This window comes from Dipodomys merriami, unplaced genomic scaffold (genome assembly GCF_024711535.1).
Source record: "Dipodomys merriami isolate MVZ:Mamm:240054 unplaced genomic scaffold, mDipMer1.0.p SCAF_10, whole genome shotgun sequence".
NCBI lineage: Eukaryota > Metazoa > Chordata > Mammalia > Rodentia > Heteromyidae > Dipodomys > Dipodomys merriami.
This window is the reverse complement of record NW_027202271.1, coordinates 50261552-50272157: the sequence shown is the minus strand read 5'-3', so window position 1 is coordinate 50272157 and position 10606 is coordinate 50261552. Positions and strand designations below refer to the sequence as shown.

General features: G+C 35.7%; 1 protein-coding gene across 8 annotated transcripts in view; it reads right to left on the bottom strand.

Moving 5' to 3' along the window:
• The window catches only part of Scyl2 (SCY1 like pseudokinase 2), a 43858-nt gene that overhangs the window by 16090 nt on the left and 17162 nt on the right, over window positions 1-10606 (bottom strand). For all 8 annotated transcript variants that reach the window (XM_069990975.1, XM_069990992.1, XM_069990931.1 and 5 more), the window contains 6 exons: window positions 7768-7917; window positions 6593-6814; window positions 6110-6226; window positions 5217-5342; window positions 3995-4171; window positions 872-994 (listed from right to left, as the gene is read on the bottom strand). In XM_069990975.1, coding sequence (XP_069847076.1) covers window positions 872-994; window positions 3995-4171; window positions 5217-5342; window positions 6110-6226; window positions 6593-6814; window positions 7768-7917 — 915 coding nt within the window. The remainder of the gene's footprint in view (window positions 1-871; window positions 995-3994; window positions 4172-5216; window positions 5343-6109; window positions 6227-6592; window positions 6815-7767; window positions 7918-10606) is intronic.

Sequence of the window (10606 nt, the reverse complement as noted above, 5' to 3'; positions counted from 1 at the left end):
AAGAGCTAGGGGTATGGAGCAGCTAACTTTTCAAGTTCAAGAGGCCCTGACTTCAAACTTTAGTATGACAGGAAAAAAGAAAAAAAAAAGAATTTTCCAAAATGAAAAAAAAATTAAACTACTCACTTAAGGATGGTGCTGTGCCACTTCTACTTCCTAAAATTACATTTTTAACAGCAATCCAGAATGATTTTCCAGACAGAGACCCAAAGAACCAGAATTTTAATAGCAAAGACTACAAAATGAACCTGTTTCAAGATTGTCTTTGTGGGACAAAAGCCTGGTGATGTGCTTCTTCACCTCCTTGCCATACAAATTAACCTCACTGCAGGACAATATTGCATTCTGGTTTTCTTGGTATTGTTTCTATCGTTCTGAGATTTAAACTTAGTTTAATAGGGAGGTGCTCTGCCAACTTGAGTTACAAGCCCTAGTCCTAGGAACAGGATTGCTAAATAGAAAACTGAATTAACAAACATAAAAGAAAATTACAAGTACAGGAAACATAACATCTATGCCCTTTTCTTTTCAATCATAATTATCTAATTAGAAGTAGAAAGAGGTATACATAATTCAAGCTACAATAAATAAAACTTTCTTCCATAATAGTGCATTTCTGATGATAGCAATAAATCTACTTATGATAAAGGTACCTATCAAGAATAAATTCCTTTATGAATCATGAATCATTTAATTCTTTAGTTAGGAATAAATATGTTTAATAACAGTGTCAATAATGTAATTTTGACAAACAGATTCACTACTGAGTTCTATATAAAATGTTGTAACTTAATCCTGAAATATGCTTTATCTTTCTTCTGTTTTAAGAATCTAAGTTAGCACAAAACATAAACAAATCAAAATGCAGTACCTGAATCTGAATAGAAGGAGCCTCCAGTGCTCTGTAAACCATTGGAAGGACACTGTTCTTGATCTCATCAGGAGGAGTTTTGGTTAGCAGCAAATCCATTTTTTGTAGGAAAATTAATAAAATCTGTTTATAAGAAAAAAAAGAATATATGATAAGATTCAACATATGCCAAAATATAAAGGTTTTGTTTTTCAAAAGAGTAAGTTATGTATTTTGACACTCACCATGTTGCTAGCCTGAAGGCGTGGAAGACAAAAACATACAAATCAAGCCTCTGACATTTCTGGAAGCATACCACTTAGAATCTGCTTTCAGTCTAATGATTTAAATAAAGACTAATTTTCTAGTTTTTACGTATCTACTGTAATACATCACCTACAAATACCCACTGTTCAGAAAGCTTCTGGGGAAAAATAAAAGCTTTAACACACTTTAAAAAAATGACCAAGGGGCTGGGAAGGTGGGCTCAGTGGTAGAGCGCTTGCCTTGCATGCCTGAGGCCCTGGGTTTGATTCCTCAGCACCACATAAGAAAAAAGAAAAAAGCTGGAAGTGGCACTGTGGCTCAAGTGGTAGAGCGCTAGCCTTGAGCTGAAGAGCTGAGGGACAGCGCCCAGGCCCAGAGTTCAGGCCCCACGACCGGACCCCCCCCCCAAAAAAAATGCCCGAAAAAAGTAAATTTTATCTCTTTATTTATGAAGTTCGAGAGAAGAGAGGATACAGAAAAGAAAAAAATCTGTAAGGAAAAATTCTAGAAAGAAACATTTTTAATTGACCTAGGCTTTTTTTTTTTTAACCGAGCTTCCTCCACTTATTTAATTTATAAGGAACAAACTAGCCCTACTATTAATCAGAATATTGTTTTGCCAAGGCTCAGTTAAAATTTTTCAAGAGAAGGGCTGGGAAGGTGGCTCAGTGGCAGTGTGCTTGCCTTGCATGCATGAGGCCCCGGGTTCGATTCCTCAGCACCACATAAGCAGAAAAAGCCAGAGTGGCCCTGTGGCTCAAGTAGTAGAGCACTAGCCTTGAGCTGAAGAGCTGAAGAGCTAAGGGACAGCTCCCAGGCCCAGAGTTCAGGCCCCATGACCGGCAAAGAATAAAAAAAATTTCAAGAGAATTTTTTTATTGTTACTAATAAGGTTATATAAAGAGGGGTTACAGTTTCATAAGTCAGGTAATGAGTAATTTCTTTTTGTTATCCCTTCTTTGCCCTCTTCCAGTTTCCCCCTCCCATCCCTACCCACAAGATATATAGTTTATTTTCAACACACTGCTGCATTTTATTCACCCTTTGTCCCTCCATTTTTGTTCCCCTCTTACCCTCCCAAAAGACAGAAAAATGAAGAAATAAGAAAAAAAAAAAAGAAACCTCTTGTTTACATTTCCTGCACTTCATTTTGATAAATTTTATTTTAAATGTTGAGAGGCACAGAGGCATCATTCCTTTGGGTTCTTCCCCTAAAAGAGTCCTCAGGAAGAATTTTTTTTTTGGGGGGGGGTCTGGTCGTGGGGCCTGAACTCTGGGCCTGACCACTGTCCCTCAGCTCTTCAGCTCAAGGCTAGCGCTCTACCACTTGAGCCACAGCACCACTTCCAGCTTTTTTAAAATTTTTTCTGCTCATGTGGTGCTGAGGAATCGAACCCAGGGCCTCATGCATGCAAGGCAAGCACTCTACCACTGAGCCACCTTCCCAGCCCTCAGGAAGAATTTTTAACTGGAAACTAAAAAGGAAAAAGAATCAGAGTCGGGCACTGATGGCTCACACTTGTAATCCTAGCTACTCAGGAGGTTGAGATCTGAGGATCACAATTCAAAGACAACCCAGGCAGGAAAGTCTGTGAGACTCTTAACTCCAATTAACTATCAGAAAGCCAGAAGTGACACCAGGGCTTCACCCTGAGTGAAAAAGTTCAAGGACAGCACTCAAGCCCTGAGTTCAACCCACATGACTGACCCCTCACCCCTCACCTCCAAGAAAAAAGGGAAAAACCAAAGAATGGAGGCAACATAGAATTCAGGTCATGGGCTTCTTAGAATACTATCTTGACTCATTCATATCTTGGGGAATATGTGACTCCATCAACTTCCCCTCTCTGTACTTTGAGTACTGGCAGGAAACCCTGCTTCAGTGCCTGTATTCACCTTCCTTGCTTCCTCCACAGGAACTCTCACCATATATTACCTTCTATATTCCCTCTTTCCAAAGGAACCACAAAGTCACAGCTATTACATCAGAGAGCTAATAAGCTATTGCCATGAAAAGGTAGAAAAAAAAATATTTACTATGTGCCAGAAAATGTAATTTCAGCTCAATAACCCCTTTCATTTTAGAAAGGAGGAAATGGAAGCTTTAAGATGGTAATTAATGATAAATCTAAGTCATACTTCAAGTAAAGAGATAAAGTAGTCCTGGAGTCAAACCCAGTTTTATGTCCTCTCTGAACTTGAAGCAGAGATGATCTTGAATCTGTCAAGCATATATTATAATAGGTATTTTTTCACTTATACATACACATTACATAAGTACATTGTTTCAATGGTAATCTAAGCATTTTCTTCCTTTAATGAAAGTACATTTTACCAAGAAAATAAAGAGGAACAATTGGAGCTAATCATTTACAAGTTCAAGATTGAAACAACAAAACAAAATACCTAAAAGTACAAGAAAAAAAATTAACATTTTAAGCCTATAACTTTCAATAAAGTCAAATGGGAAAAGAATAAAGCAAAAATGCAGGGGGGAGGGGGAGTGGGAGATGGGAGGGTAGGGATGGTAAGGGGAAACAAAGGAGGAGGCAACAATGCTAGATAAGAAATGTACTCACTACCTTGCTCATGTAATTGTAACCCCTCTGTACAGTATTTTCACAATTTAAAAAACTTATTAATAAAAAAATTTCATTGTAATTTATTTCCTGAGATGAAAACTTATATAAAGTTAAACACATTCACCTACAAAGTGTAATTATAATTTTATGGATGGTTCAAACATATGCAAAATAGCTAATGAAAAAGAGTCATACAGTTGCAATCTTTTAACTCATATAATTACTTCTTTTGTTTCAGTAACAATCATCCTTGTGAATAATATCCTATAAATATGCAACATAACCTACAACATACCTGGATTGGCTCCTGCTGTTTAAATACAGGACCAAGTTCCGGTAGAATTAATTTGACATATTCTTCTTTGGTGCATTCCTCAGCAATCAGTAAAACATTGGGCAAAACAAAAGGTACCATGTCGGGGTTGACAAATTCTGAAGTCAAGCAAGGCAAAATTCTCTGCACAATGACTCGCTGAAAAACAAAAATTTTTTTATAAAATTGATTGATTTCAGTTCTTTAGCATTAACATTGAAACCTCAAGACTTTTATCTTTTTAGGTAAAATGATCATGTAATTTGTGGTTGAAATTAAAATACATTCTAGTGGGAAAAAAAATGCTTTTGCTAATTATGCCAAAACAAATGGCATAAGCTATGACTATCTGGGTAAAAGAAGATAGATGGGCCAGGCACTGGTGGCTCATACCTGTAGGATTAGCCCAAGCAAACTAAGTCCATGAGAATTTTATCTCCAATTAACCACCAGAAATCTGGAAGTCGTGCTGTGGTCAATTGGTAGAGCACTGGCCTTGAGCTGAAGAGCTCAGGAACAGCACTCAGGCCCAGAGTTCAAGCCCCATGACCGACCAAAAAAAAAAAAAGAAAGAAGATAGATGGTCCTGTATTTAGGAAGCCTTCACCACTTAAGTCTTCACTGATGCTTCTATTCTTAATTCCTAATGTCCTGTATTTTTAATTGCTGCTTCATGCATATTAACCTATTTATATTAACCATAATGGCCTTTAGAGCAGGGACAGCATTTTTCTCTTTTCTCTCCATAATCTTACGACTTAATTAGTAAAAGACTAGACAATTAGTAAGTGGCCACTGGTTATGTGATAGATTAAAACACTGGAAACATTTTTGCCAGAATTACTAGTTTTACAAGCAGTGATTTTAGACTATTTTACACTCATAGTTTAGTAAGTGAGAGGAAAAGTTAAAGGAACTGGACAGGCTACTATCAATACAGAACTACATCCTTAACTCATGATTGAGCAGTGATCTCCATAATTACAGTCTGATGTCCAACTGCTGATTTGACATGGGGTAGCATCCTTGTGGCTTTTAGTTAATTTTTTTGCACCGTAATTGAGTTTTTCAGCTATAGTCTGCCACATTTTATAATCATGTAGGTACTAAACACAAAAGTTGCCTTATTTCTTGGAATAGTTTTTATACTAAATTTTAAAAAATCTTAAACACTGATACAATAAGAAATTGATGAACAACAAACCTTAGGCAATTTTGATAGAACCTTTGGTAATCCTTTGAAAAACTGTGATTTCTGAAGATTATCTCTTTGGAATAAAGTATCAAAGTATTGAAGTGTTACTGCACCAACATCATCAAAGAAAGGAATCTAAAAATATGGAAATAAGTTATTTTGATAAATACTGAAAGTATTTCACACAACTGAAACAACCACATACAATACAGTGAGAAAATAATCAGACACATTAAACAAAATGATAATCATTTTTAATAGAAGTTGTATTTTTAAAAATCATATTAAGAAAATAAATTTTTCAAGTTCTTCAAAATCAGTTATCAAATTTGCTACCAGTTAGCAAACGCTGAGCAATAGCATTTGTTAATACAACTCTAAGATATTGGAAAAATTAAGTAAAATATCTTTTGTGGGAACTATGATGTGGATGTTTGGGGGGATCATTTAATGTGCCCCTCTATAGGTCTCTAGGGTTCTAGGAAATAGGATTCGGCTCTTGCCCATGATGACTCCTGCTGTCTAAACTATTTCCTCAAAAGGGAAACACAAGTAGATGGTCCTCAATGTATAAAAGGGTTACTACAGGCTTATTACCTACTAAGTAAGGCAGACACTTTCAGCTCCTACTGAAAATCTTGAGAGCAAAAAGAATACTATATTCCAAAATCCAGGAGTGATTTATAGGCTTTGACTTCTCAGGGAGTTCAAAATGTCTGCATATGTAATTACAACTATTGGAGGAGAGCCTATTAGCTAAAATTAAATATTGAATAGTTAATACATTCAAGAACACATGTCATGTGGAGACAAAATCTTGCTTTAGAAGAGCTTTGTCTACTTTAACTTTTTTTTAAAATTTTTTGTCTATTCATCTAATGCAGTGATCCAAGCATACTTACCTTTGTCATTTGGTCTGCATCAGGTCTTACAGTTGGAGTTACATTTAGCAACAGTTTCACATGTTCACGGACTTCTTCAGGTATATTTGTGAGTGAACTGGATCCTAAACGACTCAACTATTCAAAGAGTAGTAATATTACATGAGTATAAACTATTTTAAAAGGTATACATTTTAATAATCTAAGAAACCACTTTAAATTTCCACATATTTATAGACCAAACAAAACACTAAGTCTATTGTTACAGAGTAATTAAAATACTTTTCTTTAATACCTGAAATTATTTCCATTCCTAAAATCTCCAGTCTTTTAGAGAATATTTCAATATTCACTCTAGCAAAAGTCTAACTAATCTTCATTATTCATAGAAATTATTCTTATGCAAATTTGAAATAAGACATCCATCTCAAGAACTTCTGACCACATTATAGAAGAAAAATAATGCTTAGTTTTGCATGCAAGAAAATATTGATAGGCAAATACCTGATCCAACTGCCTACTGAAACTTTTATAAATATCTTGCTTGTTGACTTCAAATATAGGTTTCCCTTTATTAAATACAGCATACATGACAGTTCCTAAAGAATACATATCACTGGCTGTTTCACAGCTCACAGAAAGTATATATTCAGGAGCCAAATATTCAGGATTTGGAAGACACAGTGATGGTAAATTTGGATCCCATTCTTTACAAGGAAACTTAGGCTGCAATGAGACAGAAAAGAGATAACACAGGTTAAATACTTTTACAGAAAGTAAACTATTATCAAGTTGTAGCAATTTACCTTCAAATTCATGTTAAGTTCATGCAAACAAGTAAAAATGTTATTATCATCTTCAATTTTTAAAATTCCCAAATTTAGAAAGTATACACAACTCTTTTAACTCAGAAACTACTGAAGTCTCGTCTAGAAGATATACCATTACTACAAAATGCAGTGAGTAAACAAACATTCAAAGTTTACCTCATGTCATACACAGGCTTCATGTTTTACGGGCTAGGACAGACTGTTGTTTGAAACTTTATACTTTCACTAGCTATATGACTTAGTTAATAGGTTCATAAGATTATACCAAGAATAAAAGTGTACTAGTCAGACATAGTACAGTGCCTCAACAACAGTATATATGAAACCAATAAATGAATAGCTGTATTCATGTAGATAGGCCAAAATACCCACTACAGAAAAAAATAAAACCACTACAGAAGAAAATAATTTGCTAACAGCATATTCCCAGGGAAGTCATAGTTAACTATGGATGTTCTTTAGTCACTCTAATTCTTTTGGTAAGCTTGTCAGAAATAAATGAAAGGGCTGTGATAATGTAACGAGGAATGTTCCCTCTACCCAGTCTCATATTTACTTTGAAAAAGAAGACAAATAATAGAATGGATTGAATAACATAAACTTCTCTAGGTCTTCAAAATGTAATTCTTGGGAGATAAGAGTCTCCAAGAACTTTTCTGCCTGGGCTAGCTTTGAACTGTGATCCTCAGATCTCAGTCCTATGAGTAGCTAGGATAACAGACATGAGCCATCTACTAAAACTATAAACTTAAACATACCCGTGTACTTCTAGTCTAATTATACACATTTATCTGGGTTACACTGAATTTTTTACTTCATTCCAGATGCAATCACTAATTCTATGATTACCTCTTGTTCAGAAGGATTGGTTGATGACACACAAAAATCAAAACCCATTATTTTCCAGGCTCCACTTTTATTCAAAATTATATTTTCAGGAGTAATATTTCCATGAACCATTTTGACACTGCTATGCAAAAATGACAATCCTTCAGATACCTGTAAGTGGGAAAATAGGCAGTATTTTATTGAATAAAAGTCCTTTCAATTACATCAAAATGTCTCATGAAAATCTTAATAATTATTGCTGGCTGTACCAGTAAAGAATTTTACATATCAACTAGCAATCAAATTTCATCATAAAAGCAGAAGTCTCAATATTTCTAGTAGGTCAATCTAAACATTAGTGGGAAAAATCCTGATAAGCAAAACTAAAGACAACTAAGTGATCCCTCACCTATCTCAGGACTTACCCCCGCAACAGGTGAAAACCTAAGAAGTAGCAGTGTTAGATAGTCATCCCTCACTCTATCACAGTTCACTTATTGCTACTTCACAGTTTTCACCTGCTGTGGGGTGTCTGGAATGTAGCTCCTGCAATAGCTGAGGAATTACTATGTATTTTTTAAAAAATCATTGATACAGTGAAGCCATAAGTGAATCATGATATAGTAAGGGACAACTGTATTAAGCTCCTTTTTATAGGCATATAAGCGGAAGTGATTTTAGCTTCCAAGATTTATTTAGTTCCATAGTCTGAAATGTGAAGGAATGAATCTAGATTCACTAATTAGTTCTTTAGATACAGAGACTGAATATTAAGGTTTTTTACTGACTTATACTTCATATTGAAATTCAGTTTTCTGAATATCATGCTTAGTGTTTATATATTCAGTTGATGTTCACTTACTCTTGCATCGGACTGATAATTGCTCATTTTTATATGTGTACCAGAGATTGTCATCAAATTTTTTACCCAGAAGCGAAGGCTGGATTTTTCTGTTTCCAGGAAGGAGGAGGTTTTGGCAAGCTAGTAATCTTGATTTCCAGAATATTTTTATTCTTGGTTTTCTATAAACTCCTGTTTTGCTAGTTTCCTTATTTCTCCCAAGGTTTGAAGCACTATGATTTGCCACCTCCTCCCATATTCTCATTATTCTCACAGTTTTAACTATCACCTATGTGCTGATTGTTTCCAACAACTTCTGCTCAGGCCTCTGTTCTAAAGTCCAGATGTGATTAACTGAATATTTTCTTGTCTTATATCCACTTTGATGTCATTCTTTTGTCTTACCCTTTAAGAAATCCAAAACTATTTCTCCTACAATCTGTTAAAATGTAACTCAGGGGGCTGGGAAGGTGGCTCAGTGGTAGAACGCTTGCCTTGCATGCCTGAGGGCCTGGGTTCGATTCCCGAGCACCACATAAGCAAAAAGAAAAAAGCCAGAAGTGGTGCTGTGGCTCAAGTGGTAGAGCGCTAGCCTTGAGCTGAAGAGCTGAGGGATAGTGCCCAGGCCCAGAGTTCAGGCCCCATGACTGGACCAAAAAAAAAAAAAAGTAACTCAGATCATTATTTTCTTGCTCAAACCCTCTAAATTTTCTTCCCCTTTCTTCCAGAGTAAAATCCAAAATATATCAATTCTTCCTCTGGGTATCCATATGACTTGCTTTGACTTTTCCAAGTCTTTTCTAAAATGTCCCCTTCATAGTGAGATGTTCTGGACTATCCCATTTAAAGTGCAAGTCTCCTCTCTCCCTCATACAAACCATTCCTTTTTAAACTCTTTTTCTTCATAGCACTTATCAAAATTTCTTTGTCTATATTCTCACATGCAAATGTTTGCAAAAGGCAGGATTTTTTGTTTTGTTCTCTACATACAGCAGCCAGAATTGTGCCAAACAGATACAATCCAATACATATTTGTTTCTGAATGAACAAATATATCAATGAATCATCTTTAAAAGTTCCTGTTAGATGCCTAATATGGCAATGTACATCGGCAATACCAGCTATTCAGGAGGGAGAGACAGGAAGATTTGTAGTTCAAGGCCAGCATAGAGGGAAAAAAAACCACACACACACAAACAAGGAGAAATGTCCGTTAGACTTTTCTCTAATTAGCCAGAAAACTGATGGACTAGGAATGTGATTAAGTAGCAGAGTACCACCCTTGAGCAAAAAAGCTGAGTGAAAGCATGAAGCTCAGAGTTCAAGCCCCAATATTAGCGTAGAAAGAAAAAAAGAACATAAGATGCAAGTACATGTCCCTAAAAAAAAATGCATACAAATACTCACAAGAGCTTTTTCACAATAGCAAAAAGAGTAGAAACAATCCAAATGACCATCAGGAGGTAAACAAATAAATAAGCTACATATCCATACAACAGTACTCAGCAATAAAAAAAAATGAACTATTGATATGTATATATATCATCAAGTATATATAACATAATGGGTCAATCTCAAAAACTGCCAAGTTGGCTGAAAGAAGACTAAAAGAATATACACCATAGGATTCCACTTAAAAATTCTAGGGAGGGGGCTGGGAAGGTGGCTCAGTGGTAGAGCTCTTGCCTTGCATGCATGAGGCCCTCAGTTTGATTCCTCAGCACCACATAAGCAAAAAGAAAAAAAGCCGGAAGTGGCGCTGTGATTCAAGTAGTAGAGCGCTAGCCTTGAGCTGAAGTGCTGAGGGACAGCGCCCAGGCCCAGAGTTCAGGCCCCATGACCAGACCAAAAAAAAAAAAAAAAAAAATTCTAGGGAGGGGAAACAAAGGAGGAGGCAACAATGCTTGATAAGAAATGTACTCATTACCTAGCCTATGTAATTGTAACCCTTCTGTATGGTATTTTCACAATTAAAAAAAAAATTCTAGGGGAAAAAGAGACTGATCTAAGGTCAGTGAT